Source organism: Musca domestica, unplaced genomic scaffold (assembly GCF_030504385.1).
Source record: "Musca domestica strain aabys unplaced genomic scaffold, Musca_domestica.polishedcontigs.V.1.1 1, whole genome shotgun sequence".
Lineage (NCBI taxonomy): Eukaryota > Metazoa > Arthropoda > Insecta > Diptera > Muscidae > Musca > Musca domestica.
In genome coordinates, this window is record NW_026712114.1 from 14,374,048 (window position 1) to 14,388,900 (window position 14,853).

General features: G+C 37.5%; 1 protein-coding gene across 5 annotated transcripts in view; it reads left to right on the forward strand.

The window, feature by feature from the left end:
* The window catches only part of LOC101891802 (uncharacterized), a 475,789-nt gene that overhangs the window by 290,714 nt on the left and 170,222 nt on the right, over nucleotides 1-14,853 (forward strand). For all 5 annotated transcript variants that reach the window (XM_059119400.1, XM_059119411.1, XM_059119404.1 and 2 more), the window contains exons 5-8: nucleotides 1,004-1,218; nucleotides 5,523-5,630; nucleotides 14,287-14,499; nucleotides 14,598-14,758. In XM_059119400.1, coding sequence (XP_058975383.1) covers nucleotides 1,004-1,218; nucleotides 5,523-5,630; nucleotides 14,287-14,499; nucleotides 14,598-14,758 — 697 coding nt within the window. The remainder of the gene's footprint in view (nucleotides 1-1,003; nucleotides 1,219-5,522; nucleotides 5,631-14,286; nucleotides 14,500-14,597; nucleotides 14,759-14,853) is intronic.

Genomic DNA, 14,853 nt, shown 5'->3' on the forward strand with positions numbered 1-14,853 from the left:
CGGATGAAACATATATATGAGAGCTATAGCTAAATATATCTGAACCGACATCTGAACTGACATGCTTAAATCGACTCAGACTGTAATTCTATGAAAATTATCAAAAGCAACTATGGGACTATCTTGCTTCCTTCTCCATGTTACAAACAAATGCACACAGATAATAACCACTATGTAGTGCAGGGTATAAATAAAATGGTGTGTGAAATCAGAGTTATTCCGCAAATTTGAAAATATTTAAATATTTTCAATAATTATACGAATTTAACGATTTGTTGTTCGGCAGAGAATGTCACGGGGTTCTAATGTCAAAAAGGGGTCCTAATTGATGTAAAGAGGTTCAAAGAGAACTGATTATCAAAATAAGGAGGATTAAAAAAAACTGTCACTCCACATTCAATACTATTAAAGTTTTTTATTTCATTTTATTTAGTTTTCTGCAATAAAAATTTCTCTTAATATTCTCAAAACGAATTCTCAGCTTAACAATCAATAACTCACACATTACTCTCAGGGACTCTGTGCAACCACTTTATTGTATTATCACCTTAGACAGCAGACTCATAATAATATTTATGTTTTTTTAAAGTTGTTAATATTTTAACGACCATAAATTAAAATCCTCACTTCAGTCTTCATTGTTTTTAGAGCCTTATGAGGTTCTTTATTATTATGCTTTTAAAATAATAAATTGTGAGCTTAGCAGAAATGTGAATAAAAAAAAACAGGGAAGGAGATGATACAGTCAAACCAGGTTATAATGAACATGAGGGAAAAAATATTTTTTTCCTTTTCGACTGTACTCCGACTGTACATTTATAAGTCCATAACATTTATTAATTGCATTAAATATTCTCATAAGTTATTCTTTTTAGCCCTGCCCTCACTGTATCAAATCCCCACATACATGAGTGCATTGTTTAAGATAATTACCAACTGCTTTTCGTTTATTCCATTATTATTCATTGTTTTCTTTCTCTTCTTATTCTTCGTCTTCTTTCAGTTTGGACTCACGCGGCGGAAATGTAAAATTGGCCACCCATTCAGCCATAGCTAGCGATTTGGGTCAACGTCTATTCTTTTCCATTGGCGATAATCCCAAGGATTCACGTCTTCAGATACGCGATGTTATACCAACGGATGGCGGTGTTTATCGCTGTAGAATAGATTATTTCAATTCGCCAACGCGTAACTATAGAATAAATTTAACATTGGTTGGTAAGTTGATAAACAAAGATGACAAACAAAAAAAAAGAGTGAAACAGAACTGCAAAAAATCTAGGATATCTAAAAGCAAACGAATAAAAAAGAGTTATTGTTTTAGTAATAACAACAATAACAACAACAGCAGCAGCAGCAGCACCTGTCCAGCAAAAGATGAGATGATGAATAGTTAAACATATGCTCTGATGGTGCGTGTGGTGCAAATGAAGTTATGGCTTTTTGATATGGGGGACAGTGGGTTTGTTTGGATTTTGGTAAACATTCGGCCCTTGCTTAAAAATATAAGGAAAGGGGAATAAAGGGTGGAATCGTTGAGATCAACTTTTAATTGAAAATTGTACCAATAATACACACAAATATTCTTCAAAAATTACCAGAAGGAGGCAGACGATACTGTCCAATGACATATGTTCATTGACAATGACGGTTTATGAACGTCCGTCCGTCTATCTTTCCATAGATTTTTAAGCAATGTTCAGGTCACATTTATTGTTCGATTGAGATGATATTTTGTAGAGATCATTTTTTGAAACAAGGTTAAAGAAATTTTTAATAATTGGGGCAGATAGATGAATTTTAGTACATACGACCTAAAAGTATGTCAAATTTGATGAAAATCAGCACTCATAAAGCTATATACAGGGTGAGATGAAAAAACTGCAACCAACTTCAAACTGCTGTCATTTCTAAGCCACTCGTCCGACAGCTGTTAAAATTATTCCAGTGACGGCTCATCATATTGTTTGCAAGCGTTCAAAAGCATTTTGGTGAGAATTTCCCAGAAAAAAGTTATTCGTGATGGAATTCAAGTGTGATAGTATGATTTCTTTATATTTGGCTGGAAAACCACAAGTGGCTTTCGTTAGAGCACTCCAGCATTTAAATGTGAGTAAATCTTTTGTGTCTCGTACCATCGCTCGTTACCGTGAAACTGGTAGCGTAGCCCAAGGAAGTGGACGAAAGAAAACAGAAATATCAGCAGAAATTATTCGAAAAGTAAAGTAGTGACTTGATCGAAACCCGCGTCGCACTGGCCGAAAAATGGCTCGTGAGCTGAACATATCGCAATATTCCATTCGGTAAATATTGAAAAATGAGCCATTGAAATTCCAAAAAGTGCAGGAACTTACACAGCAACACGCAACAGAAAGAAAATAGACTCAAATGAACTAAAGAGTTGCTTCGCTTGGCCGAAAGTGGTGAACTGCCGAAATTGGGTTTCTCCAATGAGAAAACATTCGTTGTCCAGAAAACATTCGTTGGCGCACCTTCGGTTGGCCATCAGAACTCAAGCGCCGGTCATGGTGATGGCGTGGGCCGCCATAACGGCCGATGGTCGCTCCCGCTCGAATTAATAGACCGTGGCATCACAATAAATGCCGAATATTATCGCGAAAATACTCTGGAGGTTGTATTGAAGCCTTGGGCACACAAACATTTTGGCCGCAGACCTTGGACATTCCACTGGACTCAGCACCATAGCACTCAGCACGCGCCACCCGAGAGTGGTTACAAAATAGGGTTCCTCGCTTCATATCCAGCGCACAATGGCCACCAAAATCTCCGGATGCCAATCCGTTGGACTATGGTGTCGGGAGTATTTTGGAAAGCCAGGTTGGCACTAAAAAATACCAAAGTGTCGATCACCTCAAGCAAGCGCTTCGACGGGAATGGGCCAAAATACCACAGAGCAACATTCGAGCAGCGTATGACGGTTTCATTGGCCTTTTGAAGGCCATAATTCGTGGCAAAGGTGATCAATTCGAAAATATCTAAACTTGTTCTACAATTTCCGACATTTTGTGCAGTCATTTAATAAAATTAAAAAATAATGTAAAAATTAAGGCGCTTATTTAGATTTTTTCAAATTTAAGTGCTCTAACGATTGCCACTTGTGGTTTTCCAGCCAAATATAAACAAATCACACTTCACTACCATCAAGAATAACCTTTTATTCTGGAAAATTCTCACCACAATGCTTTTGAACGCTTGTAAACAATATCATGAGCTGTCACTGGAATAATTTTAACGGCTGCCGGACGAGTGTCTTAGAAATGACAGCAGTCTGAAGTTGGTTGCAGTTTTTTCATCTCACGCTGTGCACTTACAACTTCAAATACCAAAATTCCGTTCTAAGATATGGCCACAATCTTCAAAATACCTAATGTACAGGATTGCCCATATTCGACGGACCTTTGGGCCCATTCCAATCGACAAGTCTTGTCCGCAGGCAACATTCTTTGTGTCAATTGAATTTTGTACGGGAACAAATGCAAATCAATGCGAATAATCCGTTGTAAAATGGACCGAGCCATGCCCAACTGCTGAGAACGGCGTTTTTGGGATGTTCTTGGGTCCTCTCAACACTGGCTCGTATGGCAGCGATATTCTCGGCCGATCGCCTTGGTCGACTTTTATATGGCCTCTTCGGATTAGAAAGAGCCTTACCAGTCGAACATTTTTCGTATAAACGATTAATGGTGTTCTTAGAAGGCGCACTTCTCACATTTTTTAATGTTTTAAAAGCACGTTGAGTTTTCACAATTGACTTCTTGTAAATTTCAACTATTGCAGAGCACTCGCGTGGCGTGTATTGGTTCATGGTAAAAATCTGCTTGGACTGACGCTTCAAACGCGGTGTGTCATTAAGCGATGTGATATATCTGTCAAAAGTTATGGCGTTGCCAAATGGGTCCTTCGAATATGGGCAACCCTGTAGAAAGATACCTACATATGGTATATGGTATATATAGACTATTTTCTGTCTGCGGGATGTGATGCGAAACTTCAAATACATTTTTTTAAACTATTTCGTAGAAAAATGTGACCGCAATACTCAAAGTCCCTTTCTATGGTGGCTATACGAAAACATGCATTCTGCCTACGTAATTGTAGTATGTATGTCCAAAATCCCCATCTTCTTATATCAACCCCAAAGTTAATTCTAAATGTAAATATTTCAGCTCTATCCGTTAAGACAATACTAAATTATGTTAGATATAAGGCGGATAGAGCTAAATATAGAGCAAAATAGTCGGACTAAAATACATCAAGCCTGGTATTTATACATAAAATCATTGATATTGACATTACAATTTCATATAAAGTTTGCAGAAACAAAATCTGTTCACTCATTCCCAAGAACATCAGTTCGACTTACTTTTAAATAAATTAATTTCAAATTGTAAACTTCATAGACGAAAACAGCCAAACTATAAAATATTTGAATAAAATACTTCTAATTTTCACATTTCAATCGTCATGACTTTATTTTCAACTCACCACCCTTAAATCGCCTATTTTAAAGTAGAATATTTCCCATAACACCTTTGCCTAGAAATCTAGCCGGTATAAAAATTCCCACGTTGGCCGAACACAAAAACCCCTTGTCTGGTGGTTAATGGAAACAAAAATATATTACACCACCCACTGTGATAAAAACTACTTGCGTACGTTGGGAACGCACATACACACCATGCAATATGCATGCCAGTGACACCTTCAAATCATTTATAGGTGTGTGTATGTGTGTGTGTGTGTTTGCTTTTACCCACATTGATATTTACGTTTTTAAAGTAAACATGGCAAAAATTAGAAGAGACACTTTTCACTATCACGTTTCGGGCAAAAGTTGGTCCGTGTCGGTTGGTGTTGCTGGGAAAAAGTTTTTCCCCAACATTCATACGTTTTCCCGGTTGGACAACATTGAGTTTTTACGCTTTTTCCATTATCCGCAACGCGATAAAGTTTGACATGGCACGAGGCATTGCTGTGGCATCACCACACATACCTTGCCAGTACCTTACTCTTGGTGTATGTATGTGTGTGTGTGTGTGCGTGAGTGAGTACTGTTTTGTGGAGTGTTTCTGTCGGAGTTTGGTTCGTGCGATACGTGGATAAGGGAAATGTGATTACGCACATGGTCGAATGAAGAGAGAAAATACCACCACATTCATATCCGTTGAGCCATACCATACCGTTGAGGTGCCATCACCACACACAAACACACATACATACCCGCGTACAAACTTACATCTGCATATGGGATACTTTCAGACCTAATGAATATTCCTGAATGCAGCTCACGTTCTGTCTTCTTCTGAGGCCCGTTGCCACTACCACTGCTGATGCCGCTGATGCTGCTGCTGTTGTTTCGAACAAAATCACGTGGAGAAATTTATGTACAACTTGCGTTCCATGCTTTTAACTTTCATATGACCATAATAATATTTATACGCTTGTTTTTCCTGTCTCCTTTGTTTCATTGTTTGCTTGCTTGTGTCTTCTTTTTTTTATAGTTCCTCCAGAAGAGCCTCGCATATTCGATGCCCAAGGTAATGAAATTGCCCAGGCAGGACCATTTCGTGAGGGTTATGAAATGTTTTTATGCTGTCAAGTCAAAGGAGGTAAGTTGATAATCAAAAAAAAAAAAAAAAAAAACAGACAACCTGAGAAGGTAATATAAAACTAAAAAACTACTTAAAGGACCAAGGAGAGATACACACACACACTATTACACCTAACAGCCATTACATGGACAATATTTAAGAGAATCAGACATACTTTAATAAAAAAAACTTTGCTTGTTGATGTGTCATTATACCCTACACCACAAGGTGGTCAGGGTATTATGTCTTTGTGCATTTGTTTGTAACAGGCAAAAGGAAACGAGACAGACCCATAGTTCTTTTTGATGATCTGCATAGAATCACATTCTGAGTCGATTTATGCATGTCCGTCCGTCCGTCCATATAATTTTGTAAACAAAGTACAGTTCACATTTATTGCCCTATCCAGATGAAATTTTGAACAAATCATTTGTTTGGCCCAAGGACGAACCCTATTGAAATTGGTCAAAATTTAGATATAGCTCCCATATGTATCTTCGTCCGATTTGCTTTTTATTGTGCACCAAACGTGTAATATCAGTCCGAATAGTATGGAATTTTGCACGTACGATCAGATGGGACCTGAAAATAAGTATGCCAAATTTGATCGAAATCGGTTCAGATATAGCTATAGCTCCCATATATATTTTTCATCCGATTTGTTATTTTTGTCCTCCGCAGCCGTATTATGCACTCTGTAACAACAATATTTGGGGAAATATATCAAATACAGCTCAGAAATACATTTGCTAAATTTTATCGAGATCGGTTCAGATTTGGATATAGCTCCCATATATAACTTCGTCCGATTTACCTTTGATTGTGCACCAAACGTCTAATATTTGGCCAAATTGGATGAAATTTGGCACTTACGACCGAATTGAGTCTAGAAGCTAGTATGTAAAATTTGGTGAAGATGGGTTCAGATATAGCTATAGCTCCCATATATGCTGTTCATCCGATTTGTTATATTTGTTACCCACAGCCGTAATATGCACTCCGTAGCAACGATATTCAGGGAAATATATCAAATACAGCTCAGAAATATCTTAGCAAAATTTTATCAAGATCGGTTCCAATTCGGATATATATTTTTAATCAAATTAATTGTGCACCAAATGGACAATACAAGTCTGAATTTAAAAGATACAAATTCTTCGGCATATTTAGTCCTTTGAACTTTAAATTATATTTATATTCATAGCTTGTATGATTGAATTCTCCTACAAAAACTTTTAATTGTTATGCGGAGCTCTACTAAATTAGCAAAGTGGTGTAGGGTATTATAAAGTCGGCCCGACTTTCTTTACTGGTCTTAAGACTTAAGAACACAGCAACACATTGAGCAGGAAAATGTGTCCACATATTTCTTGGAACATCCTTTTTTTGGGAGGATCTTGAATGCTGTGACCATGACCATGACAATAAAAATGCTAAATGATTCATTTTTGTTTTGTTGGTCCCTGCTTTGCCTTCTTGGCGCATCCTTATCATCACCATCACCTTCATCACAAAAGGCCATTAAGAATGCGTAAGTCTTAACAGTGGCAAAGGCCAAGTGTCTTGCATTTCGTTTTGGCATTGTTTAAGCATCATCCACCATTATGTCATAAAGTGACATGCTTTCATTTCTCATAAAAGCCCATCTTGTCTTCTTCGTCTTCATCGTCACCGCCTTTAGCCTCTTTACCAAGACAAAGAGCCGGCCATAACCAGGATCCTTGGGATTCCTAAAGTATGTGCAAATGTTGTTATGCCATAAAGTAAGAATGTATGTGTGTGTATGTTGATACAATCTCATTGGTAGTTGCACCCCGTTCACATGATGGTCGATCCCAGTAACATACATGTATATTCATTATCTCTTATGAGTTGATTGTAGTACAAATGTGTAAGAGTCATTCTTCTTTGATGGGCGGACAGCACTGTGGGCAAAAGTAATTGTTATATAATTGTTATATAAAGGAAGATCTTCTGGAAGTATTGCAATTTTTGAAGGTATTCTTACATACCTTCTGCAAGTATAGCAAATAATAAAGACCATTTTTAGATCTCTTAAAGTAAAGAAAGGATTTTTCAATTATCTTTGATTTAAAAAAAATGTGGATGTAATTTTTGATATGACCTTTCGTTACCTTCATTAAATACAACACTGGACATTTTGTAAGTTAGGAAGACCCTTGAATATTTATTTTCATAATTTTGGGTTTCCTTTAAATGTGTAGTATATATAAAAAAACAGAAAGAAAGTCTTAAAGTCGGGCGGGCCGACTTTATGATACCCTACACCACTTTGCTAATTTAGTACAGCTCCGCATAACAATTAAAAGTTTTTATGGGAGAATTCAATCATACAAGCTATGATTATAATTATAATTTAAAGTTCAAAGGACTAAATATGCCGAAGCATTTGTATCTTTTAAATTCGGATTTGTATTGCCCATTTGGTACACAATTAATTTGAAATCGGTTAATATATATATATGGGAGCTATATCCAAATCGGAACCGATCCCGATAAAATTTGGCAAAGATATTTCTGAGCTGTATTTTATATATTTCCCTGAATATCGTTGTTACGGAGTGCATATTACGGCTGTAGGTAACAAAAACAACAAATCGGATGAACAATATATATGGGAGCTATAGCTATATCTGAACCGATCTTCACCAAATTTGGCATACTACCTTCCAGACTAAATTCGGTCGTATGTGCCAAATTCCATCCCATTAGACGTTTGGTGCACAATAAAAGGTAAATCGGACGAAGTTATATATCAGGCCTAATTTAGTTGTATGTGCAAAATTCCATACTATTCGGGCTGATATTACACGTTTGATGCACAATAAAAGGCAAATCGGACGAAGATATATATGGGAGCTATATCTAAATTTTTACCGATTATCTCCAATTTCAATAGGGTTCGTCCTTGGGCCAAACAAATGTTGTTTGCAAAATTCCATCTCAATCGGATAATAAATGCGACCTGCATTTTGTTCACAAGAATACATGGACAGACGGACGGACTGACATGCATAAATCAACTCAGAAAGAGATTCTATGCAGATCATCAAAAGGAACTATGGGTCTATCTCGATTCCTTTTGCCTGTTACAAACAAATGCACAAAGACATAATACCCTGACCACCTTGTGGTGTAGGGTATAAAAAGGCCATAAAATCAACGAATGTAGTAAGGTACCCTTATATGCGGGCTACGCGAAGACATGAACCTGCTCACGCAATTTTCTATCACAGACTGTAGTACTCATTAACAAGTTCAAATACAGGGTTGACCATATTCGACGGACCCATGACCCATTCCAATCGACGAGGCTTGTCCGCAGCCAACATTCTTTGCGCCAATTGAATTTTATACGGGAACAAATGCAAATCATTGCGAATAATCCGTTGTAAAGTGGACCGAGCCATGCCCAACTGCTGAGAACGGCGTTTTTGGGATGTTCTTGGGGACCTCTCAACACTGGCTCGTACGGCAGCGATATTCTCGGCCGATCGCCTTGGTCGACTTTTATATGGCCTCTTTGGCCTCTTAGAAGGCGCACTTCTCACATTTTTTAATGTTTTAAAAGCACGTTGAGTTTTCACAATTGACTCCTTCTGTTGAATGTAAATTTCAACTATTTCGCGTGGCGTGTGTTGGTTCATGGTAAAAATCTGCTTGGACTGACGCTTCAAACGTGGTATGTCATTAAGCGATGTGACATCTCTGTCAAAAGTTGTGGCGTTGCCAGATGGGTCCGTCGAATATGGGCAACCCTGTACGAGATTTGAAACAATTCCAATTTTACGACACGATAAAAGTAATGAAAATTGTGACCCTTTGTGGATGTGGTACCAGAAGGGGTTCGCAGATGTATATCATCTTCATAAAAATTGGTTAGCAAAAATGTTTGTGTGTGTGTGAAATTTGAAGACAGTTGGATGCTTATTTCGCTTTCTTTGAGCATTTTCTTTTTAAAAACTTTGAGTCCTACCTGGGGGGAGGTACCAGAAGAAATGGCCCGATCTCTACCATCTTTATAAAAGATCTTGTGTTGATAGAAATTCTGAGATGTCGGATGTTAATTTCGTGTTTTATGAGCTTCATGGATATTCAAAATTTTGACACTTTGTGGGGAGGTACCAGAAGGAGTGGACCGATATATTCCATCTTCACACTAGGCCTTGGGTTAATCTGATATGTTACTTTTTTTGTTTAGTTTGGAAAGTTCAAATTTAGTTATTCAAAAAATATTCTAAGAAATCCACAATCCATGATGATTAAATTTTTCTTTACAATTGCAATCTAATAATCCCTCAAGAAATATTCTTGAAAATCACCACTCGTATCTCCATCTAACAATGCAAGGCATTAAATCTTTCCCCCAATGTTTCTAATTTCATTTACACACACATTTTTCACTCCGTCTAGGTTTTATTCAATTTATTTAAAAAAGAGATTTTTTTTGCTTACTCGAGCTATTAATTGCAACTCCTCCAAAAAAAAAAAATAAAAACATGAATAGTTCGCCCACCCACAACCTAGCAGTGAATTCCAGAACATCTGTTTTAATAATTCGCTTAGTTGTTTATGAATCTAACAAATAACCCTTTTTTCTCATTCACATCTGTCCAATAGTGATGAGTAGGTGGCGGTGGGGAGGAGCGGCTACATCATTGCCAACTCATCCTCACATACTCCTGTGATCTGTTAAACGTACTGGTACACACCCCCATACATATGCACGTTTATACAGTGTAATACATATGTATTCATTTGTAATTTTTGGCTACATACCCATCAATCTTGTTTATACAACACTTGTAATGTGTGATTGTGTGTGTGTATGTGTGCGGATATGTGGAGCATAGATTTCCAGATAACTTTGCTCGCAGGATTGAATTGCACACTAACACAAACACATGTACATGGAATTGCACGCATTGGAACGCATACATTCATAGCTAAACCTCATATTTCCTACTTTCATGCATATCCTAGTGGAGGACATGCTGCTGATGATGATGATGATAAACATAAATTTGGGATGCGAAATATTCTGACAGTTTCTCTTTTGTTTTCGTTGATCTTTCAATGTGTGTGTGTGTGAGTGTGTACTGGTGGGGATTTTCTTTCATAGTAATTGTGAGGAGTTTTTTCAATCCCTCTTGCTGCTTTTGTTGCTGCTTCCTTCCCCGCTTTTTGATTTGTCTGTAAATTAACCGGCCACAATCAGTTACTGTTGCCGGTTGGAGTTTCTTTTGAATTTGGTGTTTGATGTTACAAACCGTTACTTGTTGACTGTAAAATTTCCGTGGATATTCACCAAAGAATTGAATCATCATTAACTGGCATCCGCTGGTCGTGGTGTTGGTTTTCTTATTGTTGCCGTTTCTGTTTTAAGCGTTTTGTAGTTGAGGGGGAGATTAATTTCCGAAGGAAATAGAGTTAATTATTCCGCTGTTGGACATTGATTGAACGGAAGCCTTTGTATTCAGTTAGGCGTTTTGAAAGGCAATGTTGATACATAAATATCAACATTTAAGTAAGATTACATACGACTCAACATCAGGGAGTGGGGAATTTCCAGTTAGAATGAAGGTATTAAGTTAGTAGAACTCAAATCTTACAAAAACAAGTAAGAATGAATGAATGAATGTAGGATCACTATTTCGAATAGCCTCCATATAAAGATAAATTCCGAATTTATGCTATTTTTTACGAAATGTTTATAGCCTCCAGGCATAGTATGGAGGGTATACAGGGTTGCCCATATTCGACGAACCCATCTGACAACGCCATAACTTTTAACAGAGATGTCACATCGCTTAATGACATACCGCGTTTGAAGCGTCAGTCCAAGCAAATTTTTACCATGAACCAATACACGCCACGCGAGCGCTCTGAAATAGTTGAAATTTACATTCAACAGAAGAAGTCAATTGTGAAAACTCAACGTGTTTTTAAAACATTAAAAAATGTGAGAAGTGCGCTTTCTAAGAACACCATTAAGCGTTTATACGAAAAAATTTCGACTGGTAAGGGTCTTTCTAATCCGAAGAGGCCATATAAAAGTCGACCAAGGCGATCGGCCGAGAATATCGCTGTCGTACGAGCCAGTGGTAAGAGGTCCCCAAGAACATCCCAAAAACGCCGATCTCAGCAGTTGGGCATGGCTCGGCCCACTTTACAACGGATTATTCGCATTGATTTGCATTTGTTCCCGTACAAAAGTCAATTGACGCAAAGAATGTTGCCTGCGGACAAGCCTCGTCGATTGGAATGGGCCCAAAGAGTCATTGAAATGGCCGAAGATTACGAGCAATTTTGGAACAAAATTATCATGTCCGATGAAGCCCATTTCACATTGAATGGGACCGTAAATAAGCAAAATTGCCATTTTTACGCCACTGAAAATCCTCAGGAGATTCAAGAAGTGCCTCTTCATGACGAAAAAGTCACAGTTTGGTGCGGCGTTAGTGCGAAAACGGTCATTGGGCCGTTTTTCTTCCAAAATGAAAATGGCCATGCTGTTACCAACAATCAGGAGCGTTATCGCGACATGATGACCAATTTTGTGATGTCAATTATTCGTCGAAAGCGTATGAGGCAGTTCTGGTTTCAACAAGACGGCGCTGCACCGTACACAAGTCGCATAACAAACAATTTTCTGAAGAATTTGTTTATGTAAACAAATCTACTGGGAACAAATTAAATGGTTAACATTGCCAACAACCAAATTTTATTTTTTTCTTTGATTTAAAAAATCATGGATCCGTCGAATATGGGCAACCCTGTATAGCGGTACCTCCCTATATTCGGTATTTTCATGATTTTAAACAAATTTTTCAATGAAATTCTCTGAAAATAAACACAAGCAGTTCCCTTTATGTACTTTATACCCTCTGGAAGTTCTTTACAAGAAGTAAAATTCGTAACAAGAATTGGTAATGGGTACTATTGCCTATGACAAAAAATTGCTTATGCAGACCCACATCTTCGTATAGGCTTCATATCCACCTAAGTTGTTTCAAATTTCCTATTTAGAGTTCGTAATGGGAATTACAGTCTTTGACAGAAAATTGCCTATGCCGGTCAGGCTTTCATACAGGCCCCATATAGCAGTGCCTCCCTATATTCGGTATTTTCATGATTTTAACTATATTATTCACCGGATTTTTTTCAAGTTGCGTATTTGAATATTGTAATGACTTATGAAAAAATGTGTCTATGCCGGTCCACGTCTTCCTATAGACCCCAATATAGCGGCTATATTCGGTATTTTTAAGATTTTAACAGAATTTTTGGCAAGTGTAATTTTTTGAAAATTTCCAAATTCGTTCCAAATGGTGGAGGGTATTAAAAGTTCGGCCCGGCTGAACTTACTGCCTTTTTGTCAGTAAATGGGGCAATTTATACCCTACACCACAGCGGTAAGGGTATCCGTCCGTGAACAAAATGCAGGTGACATATATTATCCGATGAAGGTGAAGTTTTCCAAATGCTATTTGTTTGGCCCAAGGACGAACCCTACAGAAATTTGTGAGAATCGGTTCAAATTTAGATATAGCTCTCATATATATCTTCACCGATTCAGGGTAAATTGTACACCAAATGGCCAATATCAATCCGAATGACCTAAATTTTGGCACATACGCACAGTCTAGAAGCAAGGGCATTAAATTTGATAAAAATCGGTTCAAATATAGCTATAGCTCCCATATATGTGTTTCATGCGATTGGGTGTTTAAGTCCCTCACATTCGTAATGTCACTCCACAAAAATGATGTTTTGGTACCATTTTTCAGATACAGCCCCGAAATACCTCTGCCAATTTTTATCAAGATCTGTTTAGATTTGGATATAGCTTCCATACATACCTTTATCCGATTTCATGTCTATTGTGCACCACATGGTTAATATCAGCCCAAATGGAGAAATTCCGACTGAATTCATCCCAGAAATAACTACTTCAAATTTGGTTAAAATCGGTTGAGATATAGCTATAGCTCCAATGCATATGTTTTATCCGATTTGGGGTTTAAGTCCCTTAAATGACATCAGATACAGCTCTAAAATATTTTTATGTACATTCGATATACATCTTCATCCGATTTTATAGTTATCGCTTACCTCATACGTAATATTAGCCCAAATTGATTAGATTTTTTCATATTCGACTAAATTTTACGATCTGATGAAACTCGGTCCGGTATATCTCCAATAAATATTTTTTAATATAATTCTTATTGAAGTCATATCATGCACTATACAGCAATGCTATTTGGTACTAGAGGTCCAAAGCTTCCGTCAAATTTGTTGAAAATCGATTCCGAGTTGGATATTTGGTTCCCAAATTGTGAGGGTATCATATAGTCGGCCCCGTCCGACTTTTGACCTTTCCTTACTGGTTTAATATAGTCCAAGTTCCGATGAGCGCTACACATTAAGGAATCTTCTGATATTAGCTATTATAGAAATCTTGACAAAAATCTCTAATCAAGCTTATCATTTTGAAATACGGACGAAAAATTTGAATATTCGCCAACATGGTTGGCAGTTGAATAAGTGTGCAACAGATTTAAAGCTGAAATTAAAATAAAAACAAAACACAAGTTCTATTAAAATGTAAATATTTCATCAACATTCTTCCCTTTTCTCCCACACACAGGTCGCCCACCACCAAAAGTCACCTGGTGGATGGGAGACACCGAATTAATTGGTACCAGCCATACATCCACTGAAGAAGGAGCCACCGTCATTGTCAATCAATTGCTGATTGGCACAACGCCCAGAGATTACTATGGAGCGAAAATTCAATGTCGTGCCCAAGGCACCAAGCTGATAGAGCCGGTGACAAAGGAAGTTGCCTTGCAAGTCTATTGTAAGTCATATCAATATTACCACCAAGGAAGAAAAAAAAAACCAAAGAAAACTGCTAACCTTTGATAAATTTCATTCTTTTGCTCTGTCGCCTTTCAGTGAAACCTTTAAAAGTGAAAATTGTAACACCAAATGATTTGCTGACAGCAGGACATCCAGTGCCAATTAGATGTGAGACAACGGGCTCTCATCCGCCAGCCAAAATCACATGGCTATTGGATGGTGAGCCAATTCGCAATCCCGAGGTGACAGTGCGGGAGGTTAGTACCGAAACCCACACATATGTTTTGTTTGTTTGTTTGGAGCACACCAAGAATATCCTTTCGAATATCTTATTTTATGTTTTCTTTCTCTT